Genomic DNA, 20,137 nt, shown 5'->3' with positions numbered 1-20,137 from the left:
GAATCTAGAAATTGACACGGAATTATTTCTCATTTCTGCAGTCCAGCAGCCACAAGGTTATACTTTATTGTGATCTTGGCACATTACCTGAAATAAAGTTTTTGAATTTTGCCACCTGCTCACTGCAGACTCCCTCTGTCCCTTCTCTCTTCCATTCTCCCCTTCTTTCTCCATTGCTCCTTCTTTCTTTCTTTCTTTCTTTCTTTCTTTCTTTCTTTCTTTCTTTCTTTCATCTTTCTTTCGTTCTTTCGTTCTTTCTTTCTAGAATCTGGGAGACCCTTTGTCCTTCTTTCTTTCTTTCTTTCTTTTCTTCCTTTCTTCCTTCCTTCCTTCCTTCCTTCCTTCCTTCCTTCCTTCCTTCCTTTCTTTCTTTCTTTCTTTCTTTTTTTCTTTCTTTCTTTCTTTCTTTCTTTCATCTTTCTTTCGTTCTTTCGTTCTTTCTTTCTAGAATCTGGGAGACTTTCTTTTCCTTTGTCCTTTATCTACATTTTAAGTAATATCCCTAGATGCATAGGACATTACAGCTGGTAGAAAATTCAGAGTCCTCGTCCACACACACTCTTGTTGTAGATGAACTAAGACTCAAAAGGGAAATTCTTTGTGGAAGCCATTAGGATTGTCTTTATTGAGTATAATGTGTGAAATTTGAACAGAGTCAACAAGAAGTTGGCAGCCTGATAAAGAATAGAAATGTGAACAATATTTTGTGACATACTCTGATAGTTCATAACATTATATGTTGTTTATTTTTTCAAATGTAGGTCACATTAAGAAAATGGGAGCGATTTGAAACCAACAAAGAGACAGTGGTCAGATACCTTTTCCAAACAGGTTCCAGCCATGAGCGCTTCTTGAGTTTTAGCAGTTTGGAAAGTTTGTCTTCAGAACTGGAACAGACAAAGGTACATCAGTAAGACATGGAGTCCCTTGGTACTCATTATTCGGAAGAAAAACTGTGTTTCCACTCCCTATTACTATTAATCATTATAATTATGCATTTAATCAGTACTTATTGTTTATTGATCATCCACTCTTCAATACACTGGTCAAGTTTCTCTGAGGAATGAAAACATAAATAAGATTTAAATATCAAGAACTGAGAGACAGTTTTCATTAAAGTGGGAAATAGTTTCCTAATAAATAAATGCAATTAATTCTGAAGGCAGTGATATTCTTCATTATGAAACTGGGACACTTGACTAATTGTTTACAGATGCTGCTGCACAAGCACTTCTAAGCTTGAATCATTGTTCTCTATTGCTTTGCTCACTTGATATTGTTAATACGGCCTTCATTCCGGTTGTATCCCTGGAGTGGTTGTGCTAAAGAACTTGAGTGCTTTCTGTCTGCCAGTATGTGGGAGGGTGTTCATGGAATATCATGTTTAATCTTCTCAACAAGGGATTGCTGATGAGTTACAGAAAATTCAGAGACTTATGTGGCTCAAGGTCACATGACTGGTGAAGGACAGAGCCTGGTTGCAGCTCCAGGCCTTTCTGATGCCAGAGTCCTCTCTTTCCTGCTACACCCTGCTGCCACTCACATGTTGTCTCCTTAGGATATGGATATAAAGCCTGACAATGTTATTCTATTTTTGTTTTCTTTGCTCTTTATCAACACCATTCTGTTCTTTGGATTCCTTTGTGTTGTGCTTGCTCCATACATATACCTCTCACAACAGGCTCTGAGGCTAAATGCATATAAACAATTTCAAACATAACTCTACTTTCTCCATGGTTTTTCCTTGGTTCTGGGAAACATTAAGGGGAAAAAATACTATTTTTTACTTCTGATTCTATTCATGGGATGCTGAAAGATTATGCTGTGAAGTCAGTCTTCACAATTGAATCCGCAATAACTAAGCTCACATATATCAGTAGTGCAGTGAGTGGTTATAAGCTTAGAATTCAGAATTGTGACATTAGCAAATACCGTATTTTATGATATTATAAATATATCTACTACTAGTACAAGGAAGCTTTACTTATTCATTTTTATTCTCTTAAAATGCAGGGTACTTCTCTGAAATAATGTTGATATTTCTATGAGGACATTAAATCTTTCAAACGTGAAGTTATAATAGATTTATGTAGTAACTCTATCTTATATGGCATTATGTAATAATTCTGGGAGATGCTCTGTGGGAAAAGATGGCTATTGGAAATCTAACTTTAAAAAACTATTTTACATTAGGTTTCCACATTACCTACTTAGTAGACGGTTGTTTGTGATGAAAATTTAAACCTCCTGTGAGATTCTCTTACATGAAAAAAGTGAGATTAATTTTTTTCACTCAAGATTATCCTTTGGTTTACATTTTTAAATTCAGTAGTCAGTAGTTCAGGTAACCACTAAAATTTACCAGTGCCTCAAATATATTAAATTAATTTTTGATTTTTTGAATGAAAATCATTGTGTGAATTTTATAAACTATTTTGCCCTCAATTTTACATGAGGGACATAAAAAAATTATAATAGGTACTTGCCAGAGTTCCAGGTAAGTTACTGGAGATAGTAAAAATGAAGCTGCTAATTAAATGCTGACGATAACCTACCAGAAAAGCATCATGGCATTTCATACAAAAGACCCAGAACCTGGAAAGTAATTCACCAAAGTTCAACAACTAGTAATGATCAAAGCCAAGATTCTGGTCCATGTATGACAGTTGTAAAACTTCTCTTCTTTCCACCATGTGGTATGTGGATTTATAGAAAATAAGTTCAACACCGTTAACATTAGATCATATCTCTTTTCAGAGAACTAGTTAACAAAATGCTTCTTTATAGTAAACTAGAGACCCGGTGCACAAAATTTGTGCATGGGTAGGGTCCCTAGGCCTGGCCAGCAATCAGGGCTGATTGAGGCCTTCCAGCTGCCGGCCAGGGCTTTCCTTCATTCCGCACCGTCCCCTGGTGGTCAGTGCACATCATAGCGAGCGATCAAACTCTCGGTCAAACTCCCCAGGGGATACTTTGCATATTAGCTTTTATATAGATAGATAATAGTGGTACTCTGTATTGACTCAGATAGTCGTCAATTAAATAAACAAATATTTATATTTATTGCCCTGGACATTTATTACTCTATGATTGAAAAAATCAATCACTATTGATTGTCCTGATTATTCTGAAATGTCCTGTGATAAGCTAACATATTTGTGAATAAGTTAATTATTATAATGCAGCTCAGAATTCTAAACAATAAACCCAAACCAGGAAACAATGAAAAAACATTTTTGTGAGAATTGTTGGATTACTGTGAAGGTGTGTGTGTGCGTGCGTGTGTGTGTGTGTATATATATATATAGTGTGTGTGTGTGTGTGTGTGTGTGTGTGTATGGTTGTGTATATAAAATGAAAATAGCAAAGTCTATTCTGGCCATGATGAAAATACATCTGTTTTATGGCTCAGCATATAATATGCTAATACACATGCGTGTGTGAATCTACCCATCCATCGAATCTGGGGGAGACTCTGCAGTACATATATGCAGTTTATTTAAGGGCAGAGTTTAAAGGAAGTCGCCTTCCTAACAGTTCTAATATATTTTTCTAGGAGTTTTCTAAGCGGACAGAAGGTATTGCAGTCCAGGCTGAGAGCCTTGTGAAGGAAGCTTCAGAGATACCACTTGGGCCCAAGAATAAGCAGCTGCTCCAACAGCAGGCCAAGTCAATCAAAGAACAAGTCAAAAAGTTAGAAGACACCCTCGAAGAAGAGTATGTGCTTGACACGCCCTAAACTTTCGTCTCTGAGATAACATTCCATACACTCTTTCCTGTATATTGTATTCCTCACATTCTTTATAAATCTTGAAGTGTCTGTGTAGTTCAGCATGTTTTGAGGAAGCAACTCACAATTCAAAAGACAGTACCACCAACACAGAAGCCAGCATCTCTAACAGAGCAGAAACATATCAGGGATGTGGTCTTTGCTTCGGAAACGGGTTCTGTTTGTGAAAAAGCCATACCTGTTAAAGTCCGTGGCCTTTATACATTGGAGAGGGAATCTCAAAAAGGAACTGATATTGAAAATAAATGTTTACTGTATTATGCTGCTGTCACCAGTTAGAGGGAAGAGGAGATATTTTGGTTGTGTAGGTTCTGGGCTGAAATACATAAGATATAGTCCAAATGTCTTCATCTCCAAGCTCACAGAGCTTGTCAGCAGTGCCTCAGTATTCAAAATCCACTGATTGATATTCTATTTCCAAAAATTAATTTTAAAAGTCTACTTTATATTTAAATATTTAATATATGTTCACCTACAAAAGGAAAGAAAGAATCGTTTGGCCTATGGTATCCTGTTATGTACAAAATGTACACACAAAAACCTGGGAGGGAATAGACATGAGAATATGGCCAATGTTCCTCAAAACAATATGGCTGAACATTCCTATTTTCAAAGTTATTTAGTGGCAAATCACTGACACATCCTTAAGGTATAGGACAGAATTTCTAAGATGGATTTTTAAATGTAAAATTTGTTTTTATACTCTTAACACTTTGACATTAAGATTGTACATTGCCTAAACTTTAAAGGTTGTTAAATAATATATTTAGAGGAAATTATTATGACTTTAAACTTTGAAAATGTTAAATATTAAATACTATTCATCAAGGTATGGAAAAAGTAAAACTTGGAGTGTATTAGGAAGGAATCTACTTTTATGAGGAATGTCCGTTTGAATCCATCTTTATTTAGAAATGTGCAATATAACGTAGCTTGCATTTCCTGTACTGATAAGAACATTAGGCACGTACAGGGTACATATTTGAGACTGCAATATTACTTAATTGGACAATCAATGATACCATTGTATTTTTTTCTTGATGTCTTCAAGTGCCTTTCGGTAAACAGGAAAATTTTTTCACTTTTTTTTTTTTTTAGCAAAGGGACTTACCAGTGCAATGATAGACTATAAGTTTCTTACTCTTTTTCTAAACTGAAAGCCATAATCCCATGGATACACATGCATAGCTAATACAAACTGGAAATCTACAGCTAAATTTGTGTTCATTAGATTTATTACAAATAAAGCCCCAGTTGTCTAAAAGCATTTAGGGTGCTCATGTACAAGGATTTATAAAAGTATTTTGGAGTCAAGACTGTAGAGACACCTGAGAATAGCTGACGTTATTATAGATTATAGATTGAAGACTTAGCTCCAGTGATAGAGCAGTTCCTGCCTGTCAACATGGAATTCAAGTTACAAGCTCCGTCTTGATTTGTAAAGATGCCTTTTGTAAGGATCCTGGAGCATCAAGCATCACTGTGGTCCCTCTCCTCTAAGACAGGAGGACCGTGCCCACAAAAGTAGACAGCTGCAAACGTGTGCACTACGTACGCAGGCAGTTGTATTTAAGTAAGTCCTGGCAACTACTTATCGTGCCATTTAACTAGACGATACCTGTATTCAATCCCCCTTGCACCCCGAAATATTTTGTTCGAAGCACAGTTCTATTCATAGCATGGTGCAGAAGCTATTTCGTTAAACGCTCATTCTCAGAGGAGATAGGAAGACGACAACTGACAACTAGTCGGACCAAATGTGCGGTTTTTCCCTGTCCTCGTAGTTTCAACTTTGATATGGTCACAAATGTCTTAACTTATCTTTTTACATAGCAATTTAAGGGAAAATGTATTGCTGTTCTTTATTAAAATACTGCATTTGATTTACTTAATTTGGTTAATTTTAGTATTAAAACCATGGAAATGGTGAAAAACAAGTGGGAACATTTTGGCAATAATTTTGAGACCCTGTCCGTCTGGATAACTGAGAAAGAAAAAGCACTCAATGCCTTGGAAACCTCGCCATCTGCCATGGACATGCAAACCAACCAGATTAAGGTGACCTGCTCACACGTTCGTTGCATTTATAATCCATGTCTAGCTTTTAAAAACTCCTTTCTTGCATTTCATCCAATGCTCTTTGGCCCCAGGACAAATCTTTCATTGCTATGTGACTCTATTAAAATTAAATTCACACAGATTGCTGAGCTAAGAGGTCTTGATTGATACCGGGCAACCGTTTATAGATGGAATTATGTGTTAATATTGTCTGACTTAAGCATCCAAAGCTAATATTGTGTGCAATACCATTAAAATGATTTTATGGTTACATTATTCTTTTCCTTGATTTTGAATTAACCCCATTGAAGTACTCTGTTGATTCATTTATACAACATGAACTGTATTCATCATCTACAACTGTGCTTACAGAATTATCCCAAATGTCTAGTTCAAGAGTTAGTAATATTTACCCTCACAGACCACAAGGAGGAGAAATTATTTTCTTTACGCAAAGCAATCATACCCATCGCTCCGATTCTTTCATTTATGATGACTTTCAGAGCATGGACTAGACTCTGTGATATCTGAGCTCCCCAACTCTAAAATAACCATCATTGTTCACTCCATTCAAATAGTTTAAGAAAAAGATGGGCTGAATGTAATGAATTCTGAGGGTCCGTTTCTCCTTTTTTATATGCAATTTTTACACATCACATTTTTAAAATTCAGCCACTTCTTTTTCTATCTCAGCCTATTTTATTGGAAAGGGGAAACCCTCTGACATTTCATTCAATTAAATATAGTGAAATGAATACCAAGGTGAGGGAACATTTCACATTATGACTCAGAGCAAGTCATCGCCATGTGCACGGTGGGAGGGTGCGATCTTGCTTAGCTTGGCTTACATGCTGTGCAGATCATCCTGGTTTATCACACGTCTTATGCAACCGAGGCTACGTGCAGCCTGGTATGTACAAGTATGCTTATCTGTTGGGTGGTATAGTAGGAAAAACAGATGTTAAGCCATTAGGAATATTCATGGAATATGTTTACTCTTTAAAACTATTTTTGCAAAGTTGTCATTTAATCATTTTTGCTAAATTCTGAGAAAACAAAGAATAACACACTTAGTTTTGTCTCAAAATTGTTCTTTCTGAAATTTTAACATACACATTCTAATTTGCTTATGCTTTCTATTCACTCTTTTCACTATTATTTAACCTTAATTTCTGGACTTCAGAAATATGTAACTTTACCAAACATCATTACATTGTTACTCTTTAGAAAACAAAACAATTACATATTTTATTTTTAAATATATAAACATTCAATTGTGGATTTTCATGCCATCAGCGTAGAAATACATTTTAATATTCCAATGTGGCATTTTGGAAACTATTTAAAAATGTATTGTATGAATATGAAGAGCAAGAAAATCATTTGCTAGAAATAATCAAAGATAGAGTGAAACGCACTTTAGTGTGGAATCTGGGCTAATAGGTTCATGTTCTATTTCCACAAAGAATTAAATGATAGGAAATAGTAAAAATATGGCCGTATTTGTCATGTTTTCTATTGAAAACAACCTCAGGATAAAACTAATTCATAACATTGCATAGGTATGAAGATATTTATCTGCAAGCCCACTTTTGGTCTTCATTACATGCTATTCCAAATGAACTGATTTCTTATTCCTAATTGATAATTTACAGGTGATAAGAACATATACCGGGTTCATCTTCTATCTTCTCATTCTGGATTATATAGCTTGCTGATGACAAGTATTACACTAAGAAATTACAACTAAAACTGTTTCATTGAGGTGTTGCAAGCACCTACAACAATTATTGACACCTAGGAAACACTCAATATATGTTTGTTAAATCTATGAGTAATTTTTCTAAAAAATATCATTTATAAACAGTAAAACAAAGGAGGAATTGTATTTATGCTCAAACAACAAATACCTATCAAGAATGCCATTGCAGTCATGCATTTTGGAAGTAAAATAAGTCATATACTCACACTAGTTATTTCTGATTTGCCTTATCTAGACAGAAATTATCTCTATGTTTTCTCATTTAAGCTTAAGTCACATTATCTTTTTCTAGGGTAACAGTATTTTTCATTTAAATAGGAATTGTATTTATGCTCAAACAACAAATACCTATCAAGAATGCCATTGCAGTCATGCATTTTGGAAGTAAAATAAGTCATATACTCACACTAGTTATTTCTGATTTGCCTTATCTAGACAGAAATTATCTCTATGTTTTCTCATTTAAGCTTAAGTCACATTATCTTTTTCTAGGGTAACAGTATTTTTCATTTAAATGATTTGAAACAGATTGTCTGGATTTTTTTTTTTTTTTTTTGCTTTTTTATTGAAGCTTAAGTCACATTATCTTTTTCTAGGGTAACAGTATTTTTCATTTAAATGATTTGAAACAGATTGTCTGGATTTTTTTTTTTTTTTGCTTTATTTTGATTGAACGATTTGGCTCTTTTCCTCAGAGAAATAATTTTCATTTTCTTCTACATAAATAAGCCTCTACGTTTTTGAGAGACAGATAGACACTTCCGGTCACATATGCACACACCTCCTTGATGGCTTTCAGCCCTTTTCAGGTGTTGGCTAATACATAAAATGCCCACAACTGAAATTGTAGCAAGTAGGTGCTTTGCTGTAGAGCCCACAGCTAGTGAGTAAAGCAGTGGCAATAGAGGGGGGCCCAGGGCCAGCAGTAAAGGCATCACCTGAGGAATTGTTAGAATTGCAAAGACTTGGATCCACATTAGACCAACTGAGTCCCAGTCCCTGAGGATGGGGGCCAAGTGATCTTAATGATTCCAGACTTGGAATATACTGGCATAAAGGATAGATGATAAATGTGAAAAGACTGGGTTTAGGTCGGAGTGGAATCAGATAAGCTTGTAGTTTGGTCAAATTTGAAATACTCAACTACATTTTAGGAAATTTAAGCGAATGTCAATATTAGCATTCCTGTGAGTGATTGGAGCACACTCCTTCTCTGATCAGTTGGTTAAAATCCTTGATTCATAGGGTAAGCAGGGAATTCCAGATACCTTCAGAGTTCCAGGGACATCTCCCTGCTTACATCACTGCAGGCAGGAGTAGCTATTTCTCTTCATTCTCCATCCAGCCAGCACAACCACCCATGTATATTTCAGACATAATCTGCATATCTATCCTCCAAAAATGAGGTCAGCAAACACATGGGGTTTGTTCATAGCTGCTCTCTGACAACCCCAATACATTGAAATGTCCGTTTTCTCTCTGCAATATTTGTATCATTTCAGGAAGACAAGCTTGCTCAGCCTGCGTTGTCATTTTTCTCGTTTTGAATACTAGGTCACGATTCAGGAAATAGAAAGTAAGATCGGCAGCATCACAGGGCTGGAAGAAGAAGCGCAGTCTTTCGCCCAGTTTATTACCACTGGAGAATCAGCCCGCATCAAGGCCAAGTTGACACAACTAAGAAGATACTGGGAAGAACTTCGAGAGCACGCACAGGGTCTGGAAGGAACAATCCTGGGACAGGTCTCTCAGCAGCAAAAGTTTGAAGAGAATCTTAGAAAGGTAAGAATTGGTCCATGCATGCTACAGTGACCTGTTTCACACTGCATTTATAGGGCAATGCAGTAAAAAGTCCAGAAATAGTAGAATAAGGAAACAACACAATTTGCCAATGATTTACCAAGTTGTCCATGATGCTTAAGTTTATAACTATTTTTATGGTACATTTTTGAGGGAATAAAAAATGTCATTATACATTGTGTTCAGATAGGCATTAAGACTTATTTATATTTCTTTGAAATAATAGGACACATTCATTTTAGATTTTTTAAGCATATTTTATCAACACATTGAAAGTTATCCAAAAATGATAGGCATGCTGCTTCCCCAGTAACCTTTCTCGTCTTGATGTATGTTTTTCCCACCATTATTTTGATATTTCACCAATGTTTTAGGCCCAGCAGTCTGTGTCTGAATTTGAAGATAAACTTGCTGATCCAATTAAAACATGTTCTTCAGCTACAGAAACATACAAAGCTCTCCAAGAACATATGGTAAGAGTATGCTTCAACATTTCTGCTTATTTATCAACTCGGAAACTTGATAAATCCTGCTTGAAAAGAAAACATAGTAAACATTTTTATGAGAGTTAAAATTTTTTAAATGTTTATGTTATATGAGGAATGATATAGATCCAGCATATTTACTTCATATGACACAAGAAATATAAGCATGCAAGTGAGTTTTCATTAAAATGTATGTTAAAGAAGTATCCATTTAAAATATATTTCTCTCTCTCCTTCGACATGGACAACAGTGTGGTGATTACAGGGTGGAGGAGGATGGGTGCAGGTGGTGGAAGATAGGGAGGGGATAAGAGATGGTGGAAAAAATTAAATTTTAAAAAATATCTACTTTGTTCCAAAAAAAAGTCTCCCTCTCTCTTAATTAGAACATGTAACTTTTTCATATCATAGCTTTAATAAATCCTGCTACCTCTTACCAGCATTATAAAAATTAAGTATGCAGAAAAATATACATGTGCAGAGCAGATTTCAGATTTTAACCCGCTAGACTCAAATGTGCAAAGACTATATCCCCGCTCACCTTTTCGCAGTGACTAGCTTGTTTGGTCTGGTCCCTGAACTGGTGACCGTTGTGAGATGTTTTGCGAAGGAACAGCAAATGCTTCTGGCAGAATTCAGGGGAAGGAGCAAAGGAGGAACATCAGGCACAAAGAAATACTAAAACAAAATATCTGTTAATTAATAAACAAAAAAGCATATGTTATCCCTGTTACATGTGCATGTGTACACACACATACATACATGCAGGAAAGGGCTTTAGGGACAGAAAGCAGACAACTGGCAAAGGCACATCTGGAAAGAGGAGAGGAACTGACGTCATTGGAATTGTTATAATAAGAATGCATTTTTGTGTTACTGATGTCATTTTTTAAAAAGTACCCCCAAAATGAGGAAAATTAAGTTAATTGAATTTCATGGAATTATTTTAATAGACAACTAAGTCTATTACCAGAGAAGATAATATTCTATTTTTCTTAATATTTAGATTTCTGAAGCCAGTTATTTTTCCCTGTCTTGATTTTCTGGTTTGTAAAATGGGACTAGTGAAAGAACATAACTCTTAAGGGTCTGATGGAGAGTAAATGAGTTGGTGTATGTAATGTACATAGCACAGTACCTGCCACATTCCGAGGCTACTTATGGTTATTATCATAACTAGGCCCAGTGCACGAAATTCGTGCATGGGGGAGGGGTGTCTCTCAGCCTGGCCTACACACTCTCACAATCCAGGACCATCAGGGGATGTCCGACTGCCAGTTTAGGCCCAATCCCTGCGCAATCCGGGATCACTGGCTCCTAACCGCTGGCCTGCCTGCCTGCCTGCCTAATCACCTCTAACTGCCTCTCCCTGCCTGTCTGATCACCCCTAACCACTCTGCATGCCTGCCTGATGCCCCTAACTGCTCACCTGCCTTCCTGATCGCCCCTAACCACTCTGCATGCCTGCCTGTTGACCCCTAACTGCTTGTCTGCTTGTCTGATCGCCCCTAACTGCTCGCCTGCCTGCCTGATCACCCCTAACCACTCTGCCTGCCTGTCTGTTGACCCCTAATTGCTTGTCTGCTTGCCTGATCGCCCCTAACTGCTCGCCTGCCTGCCTGATCACCCCTAACCTCCTCTGGCGTGGATTCATGCAGAAGGATGTCCGGAATGATGTCCAGAAGGTCGTTGGTTGTCTGGTCTAATTAGCATATTACACTTTTATTATAGATAACTATATGCATAAAAGATAACAGCTATGTCAGCTGTACTCTTCCAATATATTTTTATAGAAATTACTGCATGTTACATATAGCTCTTGAAAATTTAGAATAGAGTTTTTAAATAAATTTCACATAAAATGAATAATAATTTTCACAAATTATCTAACTTGTTAAGGAAAAGTAGACATTATTCAGATATACAGCAGCATGGTTTTATTGGGGCAGTAGTCTCTCCGTTTTCATTTTCATTCCTGCAATCATGACATAACTCTCTCCTCACTCTCACTCTGTGTCACTGGACATCACGGTCAGACAAGTTTCAGTGCCATTGTTGTGTGTTATGACTGAGGGGTCAGTTTTGGTGGGAATGGGTCTCAGAGGAAAATGGTGGCCTCGTTTCTGTCTGTTTTCATTGCCCTCCTCCTGTCCCCTCCCCAGGATCTCTGCCAGGCCCTGGAGTCCCTGAGCAGTGCCTTGGCCGCTCTCTCTGCTGGTGCCCAGAAGGTCGTGAGCAGAGGCTGCTCCGTCCAGGAGGCCGCAGCCCTGCAGCAGAGATACCAGGGGCTGCTGAGTCGGGCGAAGGAGAGACAGACGGCGCTGGAGAACCTGCTGGCCCACTGGCAGCGGTGAGCAGCCTGCCTTCTCCGGTTGCCACCTGGGTTTCAATAGCCACTCTTAATAAAAATAATATGTTTATATTCATTTTAGAGCGGGAGGAAAGGAGAGGGAGAGAGAGATAGAAACATCAACGATGAGAGAGAATCATCCATCAGCTGCCTCTTGCACACCCCTTACTGGGGTTCGAGCCTGCAACTCAGGCATGTGCTCTGAAGGGGAATCATAGCGGCAACCTCTTGGTGCCTGGGATGACGCTCAACCACTGAGCCACACTGGCTGGGCAATAGCCATAATCAAATAGGAAATTCCAGGCCAACTGTTCTCTAAGTGATGGGCAGTAATCATCCCAGATGTAAAACATGTCAAGTCATGTTTTTAACATGGGAGTGGACAGGATGTACCAGGTACATGTATCTTTCCATATTACACACATATAGACATATGTGTGAGTACATATGTGAACATGAGAGGAGTGGTATTTTTACCCTCACGTCTAGGAATAAGATAACCAGCGTTGTATTATTTGTATTGCTTTGTGTTGGACCCTCCAACTGCAGAAAGGCCTCGCTTTCTAATATGATAATTTTGGATGCATTTGCTTCCTATCTCTGCTCTCTTTAGGCTGGAGAAAGAGCTGTCGACCTTTCTGACCTGGCTGGAGCGCTGCAAAGCCATAGCCAGCTCCCCGGAAGTGGATGTCACTGCAGACAGGGTCAAAGTGGAGAGCGAACTTCAATTGACACAGGCAAGCTCCAGGAAGTGTGGGGCAAACGACACACTCTTTGTCATGGCTGCATTGTAAAACAGGAGCAAACGCAAGCCCTCCAGCCAACTTAACTTCTGCTTTGGTTTTGTGATACCACAAAGAACCATCCACACCTGAAAGACAAAGTGTTGGTGAACTTGGCGATGGCCGATTTGATGATGTTACTATAGAGAGGAGGATAAAGCATTTTGACAAGCACCTACCATGTGCCAGCTATATCTATCATCCCCGTTAACACCATGCTATGTTGTTAGCTATCTATATGCATGTTTACCTCTTATTAGGTGGGAACCACAACTTTATGCATCCCTCACAGACCTAAGAGATTTATTGCCCGATGAAATATAAAAAACAAGTGGTTCGGCTGCATGAAAGGAAAATGAAGAGCACTTAAGCTCCCCAATTTGGCCCAATATTGTCTCTAAACAGAGGGAGCCCACATCCCTGTTACTGGAATCGCATCTCTGTTATTGTTAGGCATGCATTTTCTCTTTAGCAATAGTTCTCCTTTGATTCTCTTTGCCTGCTCCGTTTCTTCATCCTGAAAGAAATTCTACAGCATCTAAATGTGCCTGACAATGTAACTCAGACCCTGGAAAACAAATTCAAGTTTCAGTAGCCTTTTAAATGTTGGTTTAGAGATGAAATGGGTTCCTTTCTCAATTAAGGAATAAAACTTTCTATAGTTTAGTCCCCATAGCCTCCATTTTGCTTGGATAACAACCTCCAAAGGTCATTATGTGTCATGTGGCCCTTCCTTGTCAATCACGTTGAAAAGAGATCTATAACATGTTCTGTGTTCGGCAGGCACTGCAAAGTGAAGTTGTTTCCCAGGCCTCCAATTACAGCAACCTTGTGCAACTGAAGGAATCACTGTTCTCAGTGGCCTCCAAAGATGATGTGAAAACGATGAAACTACATTTGGAGCAGTTGGATGAGAGATGGAGAGTTTTGCCACAGATACTTAGCAAAAGGTTGGGGTTTTATAAAACATTCTAATAGTGTGCATTTTTTAAAATGGTGAGCCTATAAACTAAGAAAGCATAGTTTTGTTTACTTTTATTTAACCCAACTATTCACAGGATAATTATAGGACGGTAGAAAACCACTGTACTTGCCATTTTAAAAATCAAAGCACTCAAATATTGGCATTTCTGATGAACCTCAATTCAAAATTTTAGTCTCATACTCAGGGCAAATGATCAAACTAGTTGAACTATAGTAATGAGAGTAGGTTTGCTCATGTTTGTATTACTTATTGCTTAAGCTGTTTGTGTACAGGAGGAAATGGTAATTAAAATTTTGTTTCTCATGATATGTCTAAGCAAAGGCATCCACTCACCTATTATTAGTCAACCTGGTTCATTTATTGCACAAGCAATGGTTGATCCCTGACCATATCCCACACCCCTTTCTAGGTCCTGGGGATATAGTAGTAAGCAAGGCAGGCAGAGTCCTGTCTCTAGCTGAGGGGAGGATCAATATATAATTAAACAAATGAGTGAATGACGCTGTTTCAGTTGGTAAGTAATGTGAAGACAACAACACAGGGTAACATGGCGGGGACTGTAGGTCCGGCACCGCCCCCTCAGGTACACGACGTCTGATGCAGATCTGAACACTGTGCAGGAGGCAGACTCAGGTGCTTCGGGGGCAAATCACAGGGGCAGAGGGAGCAGAAAGGGCAAGGGCCCTAAGGCAGCAATGAGCTGGGATGTTGGGGAAGCGGCGGGCAGTGGCGGTGTGGGCGGCCCTGGATCAGATGAGGTCAGAGAAGTCGATGATGAGGGACCCCTCGTAGACCACAGTAAGGAGCCGTGGCGTTTCGCCTTCCTGTGTACCCAGGAAAGTGTCCGGGTTTAGGCTTGGCAGAGGATGTTCCGATGACATGGAAATCGTTCCTGGCTGTTCTCTAGAGAGTGGATTATGGTGAGGCCACGGTGGTGGCAGGAAAGAGGCCAGCTTAGGAGGCTGTTGGAGGCCAGGCCAGAGATGAGGCGATGCAGACCAGGGCGTGAAGGTGGAGAGGAGAGCCCAGCATGCTCTGATGGGTGCCCAGACATGCACGGAGCAGGTGTGGTGGTGAAGAAATGGAGGACCATCTGGGTGGGCAGCACTGACAGTAACTGAGACGCAGCAAATTGTAAGAGAAACGGGGTTGGAGAAGTAGAAAGCATTAAGAGTTCTGGTTTGGCCCTGTTGGACCACATTAGTTTTGCCAGTGATTAAGCTGATTCCAAAAACATACCAACTCTTCCGTTCCACTGCGGGGCATTTAACTTTTATTATTTATTGACTTATTGATTGATTGATTGATTGATTTTAACTTTATTGGGATGACATTGATTAATAAGAGAATAGAGTTACTGTACGACTCAGCAATCCCTCTCCTGGGTATAAACCTGAAAAACTCGAAAACATGTATTAGCCAAGATATACGCACCCCTAAGACACTTTACCTTTTGCACCGCCCTCTGCCTAGGCTTCACTTCCTGCAGTCTGTGGTCGCTGAGCACCAGCAGTTTGATGAACTGCTGCTTTCCTTCTCTGTCTGGATTAAGCAGTTTCTTGGTGAATTACAAGCCACGTCTGAGATCAGCTTAATGGACCATCAGGCAGCTGTAACCCGGCACAAGGTAAAGTGCATTCCTTTAAGAGGGAAGAAACATTTGTTCATCACAGAGAGCTCTTCCATTTTAAAGGGAAGCGAATTTAAAAAAAAAACACTTGCCAGCGATTTAACATTGTATTTCTCCATAAATGTTCTCACAATGTGTGATGCAGATAACCTTAAGCAGATAAAGCCACTTCAGATAAAATACCTTTTTTTTCCACAGTGGAGCGAATGATTTCTAGGATAAAGTGATGAGAATGTTCACTTGTAAGCTTCTCAGTTTTGTTTTGGTCCAATGCTAAAAACTAATACTGAATCCCAATGCTTTCACAATATGGTTTTTCTGAATTACTATTTAGCTTGAAAGTTATTTAAAATTTAGTTTTCTTATTTCTAAATTATGCATAATATGTAGCCTGATACATTTTTTAAAAAATTAAAAATCAGATATTGGTCATCAAGTATTGGAATAGTTGGGGTAAGCTACATGATAAGCTTATAACAATATTTACTGATAATACATTTAATGTCTATTGAGTGTTCACTCTATGCTGGGCTTGCCAATTGGGTTTACCCAAACGAAAAGTATGTTTTCCTTTCTTCATGGTTGCAGGTGGTTTTACAATTTGGAGCAAGATGCTCACCAAAGTTAGGCTCCCACCCTCTAAAGACAGGAGCTAGGGTGCCATCTTCCTCAATGAGTACATTTCAGGGGGATGACTCCCAGGTGTTTGAGAAAGTTAGTCTTCAGTAGTAAAACTGTCTAGGAGGTTTAAAAAGATTTACATCTCAAAGGGACAGAGAATGAATTTGTAAATTTTCTAAAGTAAATGCTCAAAGAAGCCTCTAAAGTTTAGTAGTTCAGCTGAGGGAACTATTAGGGCCATTCTGGTCACGATTAAGACAGGTGATTATTTCTCTTTTGTGGAAACCATGCTGAGAGTGTTAGCATTCCTCTGATGGGTTTTAACCATGATATATTGTGAGCTGGTCAAGTTTTCTATATAATAGCCTTAGCCAGTTCATCTACATTTTCTTAGAGAGAAGGCAGCTAAAACTTGTGCAGTTTCATCTGCTTTATTCACACCTCTGAAAAGAGGCTCACGTCTGTCTATTCCCACACTCCTTCACTATGTTAGAATTAGCTGGATTGTATGTATATGTATATGAAGGTGTGTGTATATATATATGTATATATAACATATCTTTTAAAACCTTACAAATTTTCAGTTTCTTTTGTATATACTGTAACTATACCTTTTAACTATATATACATATATCTTTTAAAATCTTTCAAATTTATATATGTGGATATATACTTTTTGATAATTTATTGGGGTGACATTGGTTAATAGAAGCATATAGGTTAACTATTTCTATCCACAAAGGAATTCTTTTTCATGGAATACATTAGTTCCAAATCAGAGTTGTGTTTTATATGAAATACATAGATGAGCAAAACAAGAGAAATCTAAGAATCTTTCTAAAAGTTTCATTGTGGGTGACCTTTAAATACTATACCATACATTGCATTTAAAATGTGTCTTTTTAAATTTTTATTTATTAATTTGATTGGATATATGTTAGAATTAGCTGGATTGTATGTATATGTATATGTATGTGTGTGTATATATGTGTACATATAACATATCTTTTAAAACCTTACAAATTTTCAGCTTCTTTTAACTGTATATACTGTAACTATACCTTTTAACTATATATACATATATCTTTTAAAATCTTTCAAATTTTATACATATGCATATATACTTTTTAATAATTTATTGGGGTGACATTGGTTAATAGGAGCATATAGGTTAACTATTTCTATCCACAAAGGAATTCTTTTTCATGAACTACATTAGTTCCAAATAAGAGTTGTGTTTTATATGAAATACATCGATGAGCAAAACAAGAGAAATCTTAAGAATCTTTCTAAAAGTTCATTGTGGGTGACCTTTAAATACTATACCATGCATTGCATTTAAAATGTAACTTTTTAAATTTTTATTTATTAACTTGATTGGGTGACATTGGTCAACATGAACCTATAGGTTTCCGGTGTGGGTTTCTGTGCTACAAGATTGTATATTGCCCTGTGTATCTTGACATCACCAATTCTGTAACATGTCTGTGTCAAAAACCACAGTGTCCCCGAGGAACCGGTGACTCTCTCTCCCCTTCCAGGACCACGCAGCAGAAGTCGAAAGCAAAAGGGGGGAACTGCAAAGTCTGCAGGGGCACCTCGCGAAGCTGGGCGCTCTGGGTCGAGCCGAGGACCTTCACGTCCTGCAGGGCAAAGCAGAGGACTGCTTCCAGCTGTTCGAGGAGGCCGGCCAGGTGGTGGAGAGGCGGCAGCTGGCCCTGGCCCAGTTGGCTGGGTTCCTGCAGAGCCACACCTCTCTGTCAGAGGCGCTCCACCGGCTGAGGCAGACGGTGGAAGCAACCAACAGTATGAATAAGAAACAGACTGACTTATTAGAAAAGGACCTGCATGATGCTATTCAAGACGTGAAGACGTTAGAATCTACGGCCATCGCTCTGGACGGCATTCTCACCAAAGCCCAATACCATCTTAAATGTGGAAGCTCTGAGCAAAGGACTTCCTGCCGAACCTCAGCTGATCACCTCTGCTTGGAGTTAGAGAGGATCCAGAACCTTCTGGGAACCAAGCAGAGTGAGGCAGATGCCCTGGCAGCATTGAAGAAAGCATTCCACGACCAGAAAGAGGAGTTGCTGAAAAGCATCGAGGACATCGAAGAGAGGGCTGACAAAGAGCGTCTGAAAGAACCCACCCGCCAAGCGCTCCAACAGAGGTGGGAGGAGACTGCTGAAGCCGTGGCCTCAGCTACTTTTTATTTGTCCTAGGATTAACTCTTGTGCAAAACTTTGATAGTACCATACTTAGCAGCGTCTCTTTTTATATTTTTAGGATAAAACTCATGACTAATTTGACACTTCAGGTCCTAAAATTTATTTGGGTTCGTTGAGGATTTTCCTAAGGGCCTTGTGTAAGCCACTCTGAGATCTTATTTACAACAGAGTATGCAGATCAATCTGTGTATTTTAACAGATAGAAGGGACTCCTGTTCTGTAACAAGAATGAAAGTAGAGGAGGAAGGGAGGGATGCAAGTAGACTTGTAGTTCTGGTGCTAAATCTGAAGGAATTCTTCCCTGGTGGCTGCTAGCTCTCAGAAAAGATGGAGCAAACTCGTTCGTTGAGATTGAGTGACAGGGGATGTGGACAGAAAAGGGTGTGAGATAGTCTTCTTATAGGAGGAAATGGAATTATACCTGTGGAGCTTGGTAAGATGATGAACTGCCATTAAAGATTTGTATTTATTCACTAAAAATGAAGCCAATCAGCTTGGCGGAATGGTTCTCCTAACCACTATTTTTTTAAAAATATATTTTTATTGATTTCAGAGAGGATGGGAGTGGGAGAGAGAGAAAGAAACATCAATGATGAGAGAGAGTCATTGATTGGCTGCCTCCTGCATGCCCCACATTAGGGATCTAGCCCACAACCCAGGCATGTGCCCTGACAGGGAATCAAACCGTGACTTCCTGATTCATAGCTCAACGCTCAACCACTGAGCCACACCGGCCAGGCTCTCCCAACTACTATTAACAGTTTGCTTAGAGATGTGAAGAAGGAATAGAAGTGGGTTTAAGCAAAGATGGGGGATTTCCAGGTGTAAATTGCTAATACTGTAGCCTTCTTTTCAATCTTATTTTTCCCTCCTGATAGAACTTTCTCTCACTCATGTTCTTAGGGTCACTTTCTTTTCCATTTTTTTTCAGGGGGCAAAATGACAGTTGAAAGGCATTCATAACAAGGCATCCCTAATTGATCGGAATTATGTTGACCCTGCCAATTTGTTTCCTTATAATCAGAATCAAACATAGATTAACAATCAATTCATGGCTCCTGAAGACACATGCCTTGTGGGCAATAAACTATCTGACTGGTTTAACAATAAATTTACAAAAGGGAATAAGACTTAGGAAGGACAAAATAGCATCCAGAGCAAAGACAAGATGATCAAGGCAAAGAGCCAATGACTCGCCCAGGAAATAGCAGTAGGATTGGTGCCACCAGGCGGCCTGGCCTCTCAGGCCTGTTTGGGGCAGCGACAGGAGGTCCTAAATGTGCTGGAGAAGAAGGCCCAGGTTGAGCTCAAGAGACATATTAATACCCACAACACTGAACTCACCAGTGTCACACAGAGGATACCGAAGTGGTACAATTGATTGATTTATTAAATTTCAGCTCTACATATGCTACACTGTGTGACCTTGGGCAAATCACTTCCCTTCTTGTAAATGGAGTTAATGATAATGTTTGCTCCTAGCCTCTTTGTTTTGGGAATTGAATGAGACAATGCCTATATAAAGGCAAGAATGAAAGAATCAATAGCTGCCTCTACATGGCCACTCTTCACAAATACTCAAATATCAATATATTAGAGACCAAAAAAATGAACATTTTCTCATGATAACCTTCAATAAAACATGG

At 38.7% G+C, this 20,137-nt stretch overlaps 1 protein-coding gene across 1 annotated transcript in view; it reads left to right on the top strand.

Annotated features, from left to right (window-relative positions):
• The window catches only part of SYNE1 (spectrin repeat containing, nuclear envelope 1), a 407,398-nt gene that overhangs the window by 152,667 nt on the left and 234,594 nt on the right, over positions 1–20,137 (top strand). The window contains exons 31-40 of the mRNA XM_014532125.1: positions 762–902; positions 3,557–3,717; positions 5,698–5,848; positions 9,165–9,392; positions 9,785–9,883; positions 12,058–12,245; positions 12,859–12,982; positions 13,811–13,977; positions 15,486–15,639; positions 17,805–18,433. Coding sequence (XP_014387611.1) covers positions 762–902; positions 3,557–3,717; positions 5,698–5,848; positions 9,165–9,392; positions 9,785–9,883; positions 12,058–12,245; positions 12,859–12,982; positions 13,811–13,977; positions 15,486–15,639; positions 17,805–18,433 — 2,042 coding nt within the window. The remainder of the gene's footprint in view (positions 1–761; positions 903–3,556; positions 3,718–5,697; positions 5,849–9,164; positions 9,393–9,784; positions 9,884–12,057; positions 12,246–12,858; positions 12,983–13,810; positions 13,978–15,485; positions 15,640–17,804; positions 18,434–20,137) is intronic.

Source organism: Myotis brandtii, unplaced genomic scaffold (assembly GCF_000412655.1).
Source record: "Myotis brandtii unplaced genomic scaffold, ASM41265v1 scaffold847, whole genome shotgun sequence".
In the NCBI taxonomy this organism is placed as follows: Eukaryota; Metazoa; Chordata; class Mammalia; order Chiroptera; family Vespertilionidae; genus Myotis; species Myotis brandtii.
The sequence above is the reverse complement of the archived record's forward strand: the minus strand, read 5'-3'. Positions and strand labels throughout refer to the sequence as shown.